The sequence below is a fragment of the Falco rusticolus genome, chromosome Z (assembly GCF_015220075.1).
Source record: "Falco rusticolus isolate bFalRus1 chromosome Z, bFalRus1.pri, whole genome shotgun sequence".
NCBI classification, from domain to species: domain Eukaryota; kingdom Metazoa; phylum Chordata; class Aves; order Falconiformes; family Falconidae; genus Falco; species Falco rusticolus.
In genome coordinates this window covers 1,158,043-1,173,568 of record NC_051210.1, presented here as the reverse complement: position 1 = coordinate 1,173,568, position 15,526 = coordinate 1,158,043, and the positions used below count along the sequence as shown (strand labels likewise).

At 39.5% G+C, this 15,526-nt stretch overlaps 1 protein-coding gene across 2 annotated transcripts in view; it reads right to left on the bottom strand.

Moving 5' to 3' along the window:
• The window catches only part of RASGRF2 (Ras protein specific guanine nucleotide releasing factor 2), a 131,736-nt gene that overhangs the window by 19,908 nt on the left and 96,302 nt on the right, over positions 1-15,526 (bottom strand). For both annotated transcript variants that reach the window (XM_037374318.1, XM_037374319.1), the window contains exons 18-19: positions 12,959-13,065; positions 1,465-1,577 (exon numbers count right to left, since the gene is read on the bottom strand). In XM_037374318.1, coding sequence (XP_037230215.1) covers positions 1,465-1,577; positions 12,959-13,065 — 220 coding nt within the window. The remainder of the gene's footprint in view (positions 1-1,464; positions 1,578-12,958; positions 13,066-15,526) is intronic.

Here is a 15,526-nt window from a genome sequence, read left to right as displayed (position 1 = left end):
AATATCCACCAATTCACAGACGAGCAGTAAAAGGATGCAAATGGGGGCAACTCACGGTTTATACATAATTACCAAGGTCCCACTTTTTGATGCAACAGCTAATGGAAATTGGCTAACTGGAAGCTGTACAGAGGAATTGCTAACAAAGTTGTATGTTAAAGGTCCATAATCTATCCCATTACTCTGCCAGGAACAGCCAATTCAGGTTTATTTTCTTCTATTTTTTTAAGAAGCTAAAGGTCTTCTGGTAATTTTCCTCACTATTTCTAATAAATATAATAATAATTATTAAAAATTAAATTAAAAAATCTAATACAATTGCTGTCACACGTATTATTAAAAGCCATTATCCTAATCCTTTTTGCTCTTCTTGCTTGCTGTTTCTTCTGAGGAAATACATGAAACGAAGTTACTACTTTTACTTGGAATAACAGCACATGCAGTATTATTAAAAAGGAGGTTTATTTTTATTTATGTAAAAATTAAGTATGATCTCATTGACATGAAGTACTTTTAATAAAAAAAAATCTTTGTTTCTTGAATTTGTTTGACTTCTTCCTTCCTAAGTGAACAACTTGCCCCTCATTCGTTTTTCACGTAAGTATCTGATGGGGAAACCTGTCAAAAGGTTGTAGAAAATTCAGACATACTGCATTTATTGCACCCTTATTGGGTTTCCAGCAGAATATTTACAAAAATACTAACACAGCACATCACAGACTTATCTGTGTTTTTTCATCGTATCGTATTTTAAACACTGCCTAGTCTTTAAATGTTTACTGCTCCTTAGCAATGTAGGACAATTTACATGAAAATCAGTGGCTATAAAACACTCATTTTTAGTAGATGCAATTATTTTCACTGATAAATGCATACGAAGATTTGTCTTTCTGGCATGACAAGACACTTAACTCTGTAATACCAACCCTAAGTAACAAAATAAGGTGTTCTAACCCTGACTTAAATAGTTAATGCAGAAGCTTAAAGATCTTTCATTTCATGGGACTAATACAAGAATTCCTCCCTGTAAGCTACCCAAAGAACTTTGGATGTGATGCCAACACAAAGGAAGGTGCAAGCACGGTCTTGTTAGGATGTCATGACACATTAGGCTATCAACGGCCTCTTGTCCGCTGAGCAGAGTGGATGGCTCATTACTGAGGCAGAAGTTCCTCAAGGTATCACAGTGAGTGGTGTCGTGGCTTTACTGGACAGCATTTTTCCCTGCTGCGTAAAGACTGAACCCATGGCTGCAAGCTGCTCTGCATCAAAGTTTTCTAATACAGGTATTTTTATGCATGAAACTTAAAACACGCTCTGTTTTATAGCTAATAAAACACTTAGTAATCCTTCCAAATTAAAAACTCTGGAGAAAAACCAAATGCTGTGAATTCTATGGTACATGATCCCCTAATTATTTCACATGCTGCAGTTAACATACTAAACTACTAGAAATGTATTTACCTCAGTATATTTGCAGTAGCTTTTCTTTCTTGTGGCAGAAGGTCAGGGTCTCTCAAAACTTCTTCCAGCAAATTTAACACATTCATTTTCAGCTCGTTGTTCAGCTCAAAATCCTACAAAGGAAAACAATTTTACCTCCTTTTGTCTTAACAATGTTGGCCAAATAACTGAAAGAGTATACTTTTGTGAGTTTTTTTGAAGGGTTTTTTGCTATTAGGTTTGAAAATATTTAGAGAAACAAAAGGCTGTAATATATTTCCTCTTCTGACCTTTATCTTCTGTGTGGAAATGGGCAAATCACTTAACCTTTCTCTTCTGAAGTAAGAACTGCATCTCACCAATACCCACAAAAATTCTCCAGTGATGACTATAAAAGCAGAAAAACTATGTAACTGCACTACTGAGACCGCTGCCTAGCAAGGCTGGACACTGGGGTTTTTTTCACTCTTCTCGAGTTTGTCTGTTTATCAGCCTCCCATTCCGGCAATTCTTATCTCATACTCATCCTTTTGGAAAGGTCTGCTTTTTTTTCTTCCAGGTAGTGGAGTACTCAACCTAATAAGCTTGATAAATCAGACTAGTGGTCCCTGGCACTGCACTTAAGGGCTTCAGCATCTTAATTACTTCTGAGGCAGACTGATACCTGACACAGGGCTGCAATTCAAGAACACAAACACACTGTTGATCTCTGATACTGGGGAAAATCAAATAATAGAACAATGTACGAGCTTTAAGGTGGGAATGTACAGGCAACTCTTGGAGTAGGCTCCAAAAATGTTTCTATTTAGGTCAAAGCTAGCATTTCAATAAGAAAACTAAACCCAAAACCTTCAGTCATCTACTGCATCACAGATCTTCCTTGGCAACCCACAGTTGCTTGCAAGCAGGACCATGTTTGCGGCAAGCCCCTGGGAGCCTTCCATGGCAACAGAAGCCATGAAGTTACAGAAAATGGGAAATACTTGGCACCTCCCTGCAAGGTCTGTGTGTTTCATTTTCCCAAATAAACCAGCTACAACCCCTTCTGTTGTGACAGGCTCTTAAATTGACAAGATGCCAGGAGATGGGTGCCTCTGGGGAGAACCACCCCAGTGAAGACACACACCATCGCACCATGGGTTTCACTTCAGGGGATGTGGGACCATCAGAGTGCCCCCAAAGTTAAAAAGGAAAGTGATGCTTAATTCCTAAAGGAACTAAATACTTAAGATGAAGGCAAGAATTCATGTTCGTTAAGGAAGGTGGTGTCACAGCCACGTTTATAGCACTTTTTGAGAAAGTTTATTGCTCAAAATGTCAGCACTTAGGAATACCCTGCTGCTGTCTGCCAGCAATGCCCTGGGCACTTCTCTCCTTTTACAAGCATCCCCTTTTCATTCTTCTAAAGTCCTCTCACCTGAGCCATTAGCCACAGATAATTCATATGTTGACACCAATTAGCATATGTGTCTTAGCATACGTGTCTTAGTTTTTTGTGATGGTTGTCTGTATTAGAGGATGCTGGAGAACAGGAAGCCATGGAGTGTTAGAGTTTGGGTGGGGTATCAGGCATATACCTCACAGTTCTGGGTACTCATCGTGTTTGTTTTATAAATACATTTTCTATTGCCATTGTTAAAAATGCCTTCTTTAGGAACTGTTTTAGCATGTTTGCAAAAGAAGACAGATATTTTTATTTATTTATTTAGGGTGTGGAGATGGGACTAATTAGTGAAACCACGAGGAATGTAACTAAACTAATGACAGTATGGTTAGCTCCAATGATTTTTAAAATACAACCACTGGAATATGAAACTATCAAAATTTTGATAAAGGAGAAACCTTGAGTCTGCACAAGCTTAAGCAACCAGTGTAATTAATATTAGTATTGTCTGTCCTATGGCTCGATGGTGGACACTGTATAAAAGAAGTCTGGTATCTTTGCTAGTTGTGCTACAGAAATACCATAAAAGAACAGAAAAGGTACCCAAGAGCTGACAAGTCTAACATCCCCATTCAGCATGTTGGGTAAAATTCTCTACCTGCCACTGTAAATGGACAGATCACAACAACATGATAAGGATTTTATCTCCAAGTATGCTTTTCAAACCATAATTGGTTGATTATTTTCATTACATGGTATTTTTCCTCGAGACTTCTTTATTGCAGCTATGACCAAAAAAGTCTAGACTTAAAAGTTGTTTCTTTTCTAAACAGGATGGGGCAACCTCACCTATGAATATCAGACTCGGTAAAAACAAAGGCATTTCCATTTTTTGCATGTTTACAAACTAATTCTTCTAAGTGATGAGAATTGATATATTGTATGTTAATAGCAAAAGGTGTCTGTTGAGTAACCTCTACAAGACAGTAGTCCTGGAATCACTGGGGAAACTCATATTGTTGGCAAACTATACAAAAACTTAGTTCCTAGCGTTAGGGCTATTTTCCTCTTCAATTACACTGGCTTTGCTTTGGAAGAAAGTTGATAGTGGAAAGACTCACTTCTCTAACCTCAGAAAAATGAGAAGCCCTAGACCCTCTATCAGCATAGCCACCCCGAACTACGATGGATGACAGGGACTGGTTAGGGACTACAGACAGAGGATGGATGGGTTTGTGTGATTCCTTCACTCCCAGGCAGTCACTCCTCCACACCAGCCTGACCGCAACCCACAGCACAACCTTCCCATGGGACAGACCTGGCCCTATGTCCATGCAATTTCTGCAGCTGTTGTCTTACTGCTCAAAATCTCTTTGTGCCTGGAGGTACTCTTTTTTTTATAGCAATGTGCCAGCTGCTTCTTACAATGTGAGTAGAAAAAAAAATAATGAAAAAAGGTGGGATTTGGAAGAAAACTGGAGAGCTATTCTATTTTTCCATTGAAGTTCATGATTAGGGGGTACTGAGATTCCGGTGTGATGAGCAATATACAAAAAATCTAGGGAAATCATTGCACTTAAACATGTACATATACTTAACTATGTAGAAAGGTTAACATGAGAATTATATAAACACCAAAATACTTAGCAACCAATTCCAAATATAATTTATAATAATACGTATAATAATAAATACAAGCAGATTATATCTATTTGTATTATGGGCGTTATATATGAATATATATTCATATAGTATGGGCACACATAGATCTATATGTAGATATATTATATACACATGTACCACACCTCGACAGGAATTTTTAGACCACTTTTGTGACATTTTTCTGTTGTATCACCTGTTAATATGTTTCACTATTTCTTCCAGCCATTGGAAGGACTTGCAGCAAGACCCTGCCACCATCCTCAGCACTGAAGGCTGGCAAGCTGGAGTAAACCTGCTATCCTGGCTTACATTTAAATTGCTGCACATCTTAGACCACCCCAACATTCTAAGAGACTTTCAGCTGAGATTTACGTATCACAGAAGGAATACAGGCAGGCAGGCAAGAACCACTCCATTTTCCAGCAGGCACATTTCAGTTTCACAGAGGTCTAATTCTTTGTGAGAGGCCACATACCTCATATTTTGGAGTCCATGTTAACCTAAAGATTTGTGGTTCTTATTCAGATTTTCCTTTGAGTTAAGCAGAGAAATTAATGAAGATTTCCAAGCAAAATTTAAACTTTTATTTTTAAGTCCATTACTGCCAGTAATGGGAAAAAGGAAATCGTAGGATAAGAATAGGACGTATGAAGTTCCCAACTGACCAAAAGCACCGTGCACCATGTTCAGTACCATTTATTGAAGTTTCCAGCAGTAGAAGACTATAGCAACAGAAAGAAGTGTAATAATTTTGCTCTTACCCCCCTGCACTATGAAAGCAAAGGCCTGCTTTGTAACTACAGAGCACCAAAGTCAGCATGATTACATTTTAAGTAGACATAACCAGTCTGTTTATCTCTGTCATGCACAGAATTAGACAGCAATGTTCTCTTTTTAAAGTGCAAGCACATTCCCTTGCCAGGAGAAGATAGGAAAGCTGTGCTGCAGTATGAGAAGTGCTTCAAAAGCAACCTATTTCACCTGAGTGAAAAAAAAGTAAGAGGGGATGATGGACTTGGAATCACTGACCAGAAGAAAAGAGACTGCAGCAGAAGGAGCAGAAAGCAAGAAAAAGGAAACTTAGCTATGCTGGTGAGGTACAACTAGAAATATGTAGATTTACTATCGGCGGTTTACACAGAGAATATAATTTTCAAGTTTTGACACGGGCTCAGAGAAACAGTAGAAGTTTTTCCTCCCATCTTTCCTTAAATCTTCCTAAGTGAGAGGAAATATTCCTCATCTAAACAACATGAAGAAACATCGAATAACCCAGACAAATAAAAGGGAGCTAAAACTGAAGAACCTAATTTATATTTGAGCACATCAGTGATAAGGACTACAGAAAACACTGGAGGGAGGGAAGGAAGTGGTAGGTGCAGGAGGGATGACAAATCTACTGAAAGATTGTTTACAAGGAATTTAGAATATTTTTAAATACACGAGTTTCGCCCTACAATTTTAATATATCCACTCTCATGCCAAAGTGTAAAGAGATAATTATTTCAATGGCATCAGTGGAGTGACTCTTAGTCTTGTATACCTGTCCTGGTTTCAGCTGGGATGGAGTTAATTTTCTTCTCAGTAGTTAGTACAGTGCTGTGTTTTGGCTCTGATGTGAGAACAGCGTTGACAGGGCACTGATGGTTTTAGTTGTTGCTGGGTGATGTTTCTACTAAATCAAGGACTTCTCGGTTCCTTGGGCCCTGCCAGCCAGCGGGCTGGGGGGGCATGGGACATGGGGAGGGGACACAGCCAGGACAGGTGACCCAAGCCAGCCAGAGAGGGATTCCATACCGTGGGACGTCATGCTGAGTATATACCCTGGGGGAAGGAGGAGGAAGGGGGGACATTTGGCATTATGGCGTTTGTCTTCCCGAGTACCCGTTACGTGGTGGAGCCCGGCTGCCCTGGGATGGCTGAGCCTGCCTGCCCGTGGGGAGTGGGGAAGGAATTCCCTGCTTGGCTTGGCTTGCGTGGCTTTTGCTTTACCTGTGAAATTGTTCTTACCTCAACCCTGGAGTTTTACATTCCTTTCTGATCCTCCTCCCCATCCCTCTGGGTGAGGGGGAGTGGGCAAGCGGCTGTGGGGTGCTGGGTTGCCAGCAAGAGTTACACCACAACACAGCAGATCAAACTCTATCAGAGTTAATTGAAGTTAATTTAGTGTTGCAGTCCTCTACAACAATATTTAATTTTCCAGCATAAAAGCACACTAACTATATCACATATAATTGTGCTGTGGGAAATGTTTATAAACTCACCTGCAACAGAGCATTTACACATGTGGAAGGCAGAGATAAACGATATAACTGTCTATCAAGGAAATTCATCCCAGAACTTGAAATAAGTCTAGCTTACTTCAAGAAGCAAGGAAAGGACAACAGCTTTGTCTTTGAGTTTGTTTCAAGTGCAAAGAGTTGGTCAGCATTTGGGAGAGAGTGCCAGTCCTGATTGTACAGTATCAGTGTTAGCCTGTCACTCCTGATGGAATATAATCAGGTTAAAAGTGCAAGCTATGTTAATAGCATGACTGAGTAATTTTCAGCACATACATGCAAACCACTGCTTATCTAAGCCCTGTGTAATCCTGTAGTACAAAGAAACCTTTAAAGAAGAATCCAGCCATTATGTATTGTCAGATTAAAGCGTTCAGGACAGATAAGAAATGTGACATCCCTGCCTCCAAGTCCTGGGATGCAGTACATTCATCAGCTTTGCAGAAAGACCTCAGTGAAGAAGGACCTGTCAGGCTTCAGCAGAAGTGGGTGCAGAGTACTCCTAATTAGTTTGACTGAATGCAAGCTTGGCTGCTGTTCTGGGGGTGACTCATGTTCCCTGAAGGGTCATGGTATAGCAAACCCTTACACTTCCGCAATGTTTGGACAGAGCGTAGCTGCAATTAAGTGCATTACTATTCAATGCATAACTGTATTCTGCAAAGGGCGTAAGTTTATGCAAACTGGACTTCTTCACTAAGTGACCAACAGCATGCTGGAAGGCTCACTCAGGGCTCTCTTGCCCTGCCTCTCTCTGGGGCAACCTCTCTGTTTCTTCAATTCACTATTTGCATCATGGTGCCTCTTTATTTCAGAAAGAACCCCAGAAATTTCTTTGCTGTTTCAAGGCAGAGGCCACAGGTCACAGTTATTTGAAATGTAGTTATAATGCAGCATATTTTGCTATCAACCAGTATGTTGGCATAACTGTAATTTGTTCACATTTCTACAATAAACTTACTGTAACTTTGACAGCCATCATATTCATTACTCTATGGCATTAAACATGAAACAAGTGGGGGTCATATAAAGCAATTTTTAGCTTACTTTTTATTCCAAGATACCAAATGGAATTGACCAATTCATGTACGCTATTTTTAACTAACTGAAATCATCTTTGCTTGAACAAGTCTTTGTATACACGTGTCCTCCATAATCCCTAAGTGATACTCAATAACTACATCTGCAAAACCTTGTGTTGAAAACCTAACACAGCTTCATCAGTATGAGCAAGAAAATCACTTACTTCACAGCTGGAGCAAAGCATGCACCAGGTGTGAGATCATAGAATCGTTCTGGTCTGAAAAGACCTTTAAGATTATGAAGTCCAACCATTGACCCAGTACTGCCAGGTCCATCACTAAACTATGTCCCTAAGCACCACATCTACACGGCTTTTAAATGCTTCCAGGCATGCTGATTCCACCACCTCCCCGGGCAGCCTGGCCCAATGCTTGACCACCCTTTCCATGAAGATGTTTTTCCTAATACCCAATCTAAACCTCCCCTGACACAACTTGAGGCTGTTTCCTCTTGTCCTGTTGCTTTATACTTGGGAGAAGAGACCAACACCCACCCGCCCACAGCCCATCAGGCAGCTGTAGGGAGCGATCAGGTCCCCCTGAGTCTCCTCCTCTCCAGACCAAACACCCCTCAGCTGCCAGCCCCCTCCCCAGCTCCATTGCCTGTCTTTGGACATGCTCCAGCCCCTCTACATCCCTCTTGAAGTGAGGGGCTCAAAACTGAACACAGGATTCCAGGTGTGGCCTGACCAGTGTCGAGCACAGGGGCACAGTCACTGCCTTCATCCTGCTGGCTGCAGTGTTTCAGACACAAGCCAGGATGCTATACTTTCAAATTTCAAGCCATGGTCTCCCCAGGTCTTGTGGTAACCTCGTAACTCTCTGACACTGTCTGGCAGCCATCTAGTTTGCAGGAGGGTTAGTATCTGCCAATTCACTCCAGCTAAGATCTTCAAAGAAGCCAATGGGAATAAGCACCCAGCTGTCATTCACGACTGGGAGGTCTGGAGAAACCAGCTTCTCTCTCCATCAGCAGATGTGAAAGCTTTCTCCTTGGACAAGCTCCATTTCAATTTGCTCGCCACAGAAGCAGAAAAATCTTGGTTTTGTAACATGAAGTGTTTAGATTAAAAGACAAGAAAGTACTGTTAAACAGAAAATGAAGCTGCAAGACCTCACTGGGATAATGAAAATCACACCAAGACTTCCTCCTCTTGGCTTTCCTTTCCCTTCCTACTTTTCCATCACTGCAGAAGTCAGTGGGAGTACTATCCCTGTGAGCCCCTTCTGTTCCCATCAACACCCTTGTCTTCACAATGACTGTTTGCCTCGTTATTTGTGTTTTCGTTGTTTACAATGGGAGAATCCTACGCTCTTCCTCTCAATTACATTTTAAAAATGAAATGTAAACTTGAACATTCTGCTGTTATTTTGGGCAAAAAGAAAGCTTTGTTGGCTTGTAGGTAGCTGAATGAAAAAGACAGAAGTATAGGAGAAAAAAAAGAGGAGGGATAGGGAAGGAAAAGAAGAAAAATGTAAATAATAAAATCTGGGAAACCTAAACAAGCCATCTTTCACGCTGTGCTGGTGTTGGCTGATGAGCAATACAGGTTTGATTCCTCTTGCTCAGTGTGGTAAAAACGAAATGTGTCACATTAGGCCAGGATGTTTTTTTCCAAATTTTAATCTGTGCCTTGTGAGCTCCTGGAGACATTAATTAGCTCCTTCTGCCTTCCTGACAGGGCTGCAGATCTGGCACTACCACTATATATTTACTTGGAATTTGAGTGAGGCTTTTACAGTGTACGACCCAAGTTTCAAAAAATAATTATTTCTTTTTCTAAGCATTGTTTAGTATGATTTCAAGATAACAAAACTGTTTTATGAAAGCATATCTTCACTGAATAGGCTGAATTGTTAATTTTAACAATTGTTGATTCTGTTTTCTGGCAACAGACAAGTTTACATATTAAATACTGTCAGATTAAATACTCAGATAAATTTTAAAAAATACATGCTTTAAAAACAAAACAACCCACAACACTAAACCATCCACAACTGTGGTTTTGACACAGTTGCAAGATACTGTAGGAGGTCAATTCATTCCATAACCCAGCAGAGGAAAGCTCCTCCAAACCCTGGATTTGCTAGAGAAAAATGAGGAAAAATAAGGCTCTGAACCATTTGTTTGGAAGATTTCTCTATCCCTCAGTTCGTGCACTAACCCTGACCCATGTTATTATACACTTGAGAGCAGCACACTGAAGGAAGCCAAAGGGATCCAGAGGGAAGGGGTAGAGGGTAGGGACTAACTAGGTGGGATGATACATGTAAGAGCACTTTTAACATATGGTTGTACATTACTGTCTTTACGTTGCACACATTTCTGAATGAAGCACATTCTTAGGTACTGTGCAGCACCTCATGTGCTCTGGGCATTACAGCACAATAAATCAGTACAATAATTTAGGCAGACAAATAACATGTAGAGGCCTGAATGTTGTTTGTGGATCAGAAAGCATAAAACCAGAGTTACTTATGCTGCAGAATTATTCACACGCTACAACACTAAGCACACCTGTAGTAGCATCCGGCACCATAAAAAGAGAACTAAAGAAAGCCCTGCAGTTTCCTCATATAGCGTCTTTGCTTTTCTTTGTTTCTATTAATAAGGAAATAGCATTTTGGCAGAAAAAAACGTGTGCAGTAGGTCACCTTTTATAGTCATGCTAGCAATGACCAGAAGGATCTCAGGCACATCGCAAGGAGAAGAGTCTACCAGACAATGGGAGAACCTTCTCCCACGGAGGACAGAAATTGCGTATTTTGTGCTGGCAGTTTCTGCAGCAAAAGCAAATTCAAAGCCAATTTATTTTGTTAACTTTTTTTTTTTTTTTAAGAGAATAAAACCTGTCCTTGGCTGCTGATGAAGGTGAAGGTTGCTCAAATGCACTAAGTGGCCAGAGAATGATGCAAATACCTTAAAATGTAATAAAGTTTTTGGCAGGTCTGTTGATCTCATAGAATTTTAATGCTTATATTCTTTTGTCATTTTGGAAATCTAATAAGCATTTCTTCACCAGACACTGGTGGCTAAAGGTTCTCTGGCTTGCAGTTTGTGTTGTTACTGTAAAATGAGGCTCTGAGCTACTGCTCTCCCAGGACTATACATCTTTACTGCCAACATTACATGCTATTTGGCCAGACAGTAATTCTTCACTTGTCTTCCTTAAAGCAGTCCTGTCCCATATTTTTTTGGCAGAAACTAGTCAGACATTTCTGGTTTGCTTAGGTCTTCTGTCCTTTCTCTCTCCCTAGCTTCACAAGTAAACACCACAAAGTGCTGATTACATGCTCTGTTGCTGTAGCATTTGTTACTTTTGGTGCCAAAGCTGTTGCATTTTAAAATATCTGCTAAATTGGAATACTGGCTTAAGAGAGCTAGAGAATTAAAATCTGCCACTGTTGCCATGGAAAAAGTAAAAGGCAGTGAGAGACAAGGGAGTCCGGATAACAGCTTCCCCTTTGAAAATGCAGTGTTGAACTATTATGTATTATCTTTGTCCTCTTAATATTTTTAAAAGAATACTAATTGTAAACATTATGCAAAATTAGGTGTAGTAGTATTCAGGACAATATTATTGTTTTGTACATCATGGGTACTTTTGAAATGGAAGCAAAGATCGCTTTTATTTTTAAGGAGAGAAAGTATATTTTTGGTAAATTGCTAGAATGACAGAGTACACTTGCACTCTTCATAGTTACTTTGTACTTATGATAGAGAATCATCACAGCACCATCAGGGTCAGCTCTGAAACTTAAACTTCAGTGTAACTAGTTGTAGATCCCTACTGTAGACAAAAGTCTGATGACTCCCAAAATTTTCACAATTACATTAATTAACCATCTTTTAATTAGCATAGAGGGTCAACTCAACTCAGAGCAGTCACTTAACACAAACTGCAGCAAGGACACACTAAGCATGTACTGTACTCTACAACAGTAATAACAGACTTCTGCTGTTCCAGTTCCAGCTCAAGATTTTGTCATGCAACGATTTTTATTTAACAAGTAGTCAAAGAAATCTTGGTCTACATAGATTGTTTCCAATAACTCAAAATGTGTAATCATTCCCATGATACCAGGAGAGGTTTTATTAATTTCATCTGGGCTGTTCAGCTTTTCAAACACAGCCAATTTTCCCACTTAGGCATTTCTTACTGACTTGATTCTCTAGCAAACTTAAGCTCTATGGAAATTAAACCCATTACATGGAAAAAAGGGAACTGAGTTTAACATAGGACAGTTTGACATCGCTGCAATTAGCTGTTCAATAAACCCTTTTTAGATCAAGTGGTCTTGATTACCAGCATGTAGTGACAAAGCAATCTACAACCGCTGTGAAGTATCATCTATACAAGGCGTACAAAAATCTTCCATTGGCTTCCAAAATGCTCTCACTCTTTCTCTTTCCCTCCCTCCTTCCTTCCTTCCTCCCTCCCTTCTTTCTCTCTACTCCTCTTTCTCTCCTTTCCTCCTTTGTTTCTTTCACTAATTCTCCTGTTAGACTTCTACATACATGCCAAAATCTGCCAACATTTGTCTCACCTGGCAGCTTAAAGGCCATTTCTATCTGCAAACTTCTGCTAGCTACTCAGACTTCTTTTTTTCCCTTCTCTGTCAATACAGTTTTATGTTTATGTATCAGACCCACACTCCTGTCTTGGTTGTAGAGGGATCAACAGGACCGGTGTATCTTTCCATGTGCGATTCACAACAAATAAACAAACATCTGTATGCAAACACAAGTATTTTAACACAGTCAAAGTAACGGAACCACGCTGCCTGTAGCATGAACGGTTAATCCAACCTGCTCAGTATGTATTTCAACACACATTACACCAGTAAAGCGCTCACACACAATGTTACCAGGAATAATGTCATAACTGGGTATTTTCAGGAGAGCTTTGCAAGGCTAGATGAAGGATTACTCACTTGCTTAACAGTATCTTTTTACAAGCTAATTTTCCATATTATCCTTCTAGCACTGAGTTTTCAGGCTGTTTGACCTCTGCAACACTCCACAGCAGCACTGCTTAAAAAATACTTTGTAGGGAGAACATAGACTTACTGCAGTTGGAGAGGAGAAAGGTGCAGAAGGAGAATACCTGAGAATGCTTGGAGACCCAGTGGCGCAAGACATTTAGGACTCGATTCGTGGCCGCTCTGCGTATTATGAACTCTTTGTCGCACATGCGTTCAGAATTGTTAAATCCTGTGCAGAAAAAAACACATATTGAAGTTAATGGCTGCAGCGAAAATTCAAATATGGTATGAGTAACTTTGGTAAACTGAAACCTCATAGGACACTTATGTGTAATAAAAGGAAAGGCACCTATATAGACTTTCAAATATGACCACTTAAGACTGCTGAAATTCTGCAAGATCAGTAGAATACAATCTTGCCCATCATAACTAATACAGACACCTCCTTGGGTCAGCACTCAGTTTCAGAAAGATGAAGAATCTTTGCCTGTCTCATTAACATCAAGGTCTCCCTTCCATATGGAAAAAAATAACAGGACCAGACCAAAAATGTACAGGGCCTGTAATCAAGCAGATTACAGAAGGAATGTGAGTATGACATAGAAAGAGGAGAGTGGTAGATTTCAGAAGTGGTAAAGAAATAGAGGAGGATACTAGTTTAAACACAGAGAAGGCTGACACAAGAAAGGTTCCTTCTTAAGAGCAGTATTTTACAGGCTCGACTAGTCAACAGAGATTGTTCAAATAAGCTATTTGTTTTTTTTACCACGGGGGTGACAAGAAGGCGGGAAGGTATACAGCACACACATTTACAACCCCAGCTGTCTGAAAACAAAGCTATGCGAATGCAGCATTTTCCCACACACCTTGTAAAGACAACTTTTTTTTTTTTAGTCATCAGTATTTACTTACAAATCAATAGTTTTAAAAACAAACAAGAAATTTTTTTTCCTACATTCACGTTATTGCTTCTTTCTCTTCTCATTCTGCTGTAGCTCTGTCATAAATACAATATGATAAACTGACTACATTATTTTAATAATAACAAAAGTCTTATATTAAAACACTGACTTTTTTAAAAAATTGGTAACTGAAGACAGACTTGAGAACTTTACATTTTTCTAAGCTTCTGTTAGATTTGATCTTATATTGTGCTGCTTTTGCTTTCCATTTCACTTGGTGCAGAGTCCAGGGGACAGCTGGAAGCACCCTTCCATATGAGCAGTACTTTACTATTTTTTGGCATAAGGCTTTGTTAAAGCCTGTGAATTACTGTAAATAGCAAAGGCAGATTAAACTTCTCTTTATTCTGTGACAAACCCATTAGAGGTATTCTTGCAGGATAGTATTAGTTTTGCTGTATTTTTATGAAAGACAATAAAAAAAATCCAAATTGCTGCTCTATATTTTTGGAAGGATAAGAAGGAACAGAAAATTTTAACCGCAGTCTTACATGTTCTACAGCAGGTTAGACCCCAAAACCCGAATGTATTTTCTATGCTTACATTTCATGGAAGTTTTTTGAAGCATGGCATATTACACTGCAGCTGACATCTAGGATTCAATGGCAAAGGAAGTTTCATATTACAACATCTTCAGGAGTTTCGCTGCCCATAAGCAGCAAAGTAAACAAAATCTCTGAGGCTTTACTCAGTAAAAGGTAACATCGGCAACATTTTGTGTGTTAATTTTCTATGCCTTTCACAGTTAACCTCTTGCAGAAGCCATTAGGCATACACATTATAAACCATTCAATTAGCCACTTAATTGCAGCAATGAAAGTCACAATGAAAATTATATATTAACACAGTGGAGTCTTTATCGAAGTAACATTAAGCGAAAGATGTCTCAGTAAGGTGGAAGGAAAACAGAAAGAAGCCTACAGAGACAGTTTTAAGTTAGCTGCAAAAAGAATAAAAAAAGCAAGACAGGAAAAAGGAAAAGCTCCAGAGATCACTCCACAAACTTCTGTGGTCCTCAGAATTTCATAAATTTTTAAGTAGTAATTAGCTTGTTGAGGAGAATAAGCAACATGTTCACTCAGATCCACACCGTCAGTACCTAATGTTGATGCCTTGAGCCTAAAACAGAGATCTCCAGTTTTGTAAGAAAAGAATTTAGCTGAACGTAAACGCACATGTGAATTTTATTCCAAGTGGGTGATTCATTGTACATCTTCAGGTAGAAGACTTCAAATAAATAACTAAACCATCAAAATACAAGTTTTTAAAAATAAAACTGGGAATCAATTAACTCCATTGTGACCTCATTCTGAAATACCAAACAGCTCAGAAAGCCAGGATGTATTTCCTTCTTTCTTCACAGAACATTTATAATTTATTGTTCTTTACAGAAACAAAAAAGAATCTAAAATTCCTCAAGCAACATTCACTGTCCAAGACTTAAATCTGCAGATTGATTTAGAAGAAAATCATGTTTATGTTGTTTTCTTGTGGCAATGGAATGGAGTGGAATACCCACGATTCTCTATATACTGGCTTAGCGTCCTTCCATTTGGATGTCTGGCTCTACCTCAAGGCTTTCCCTCAGCACTTGTTTTGAGCTACAGTAGACTCCAGACAGGATCCAGATTCAGTAGCTCTGGCAACAGGTCAGCAGAATTAGGCCCTAAGCCAGAGCCAGTTACGCTGGAGAATAACACATGGAGTCCTTGGACCTTCCTGAGGCAA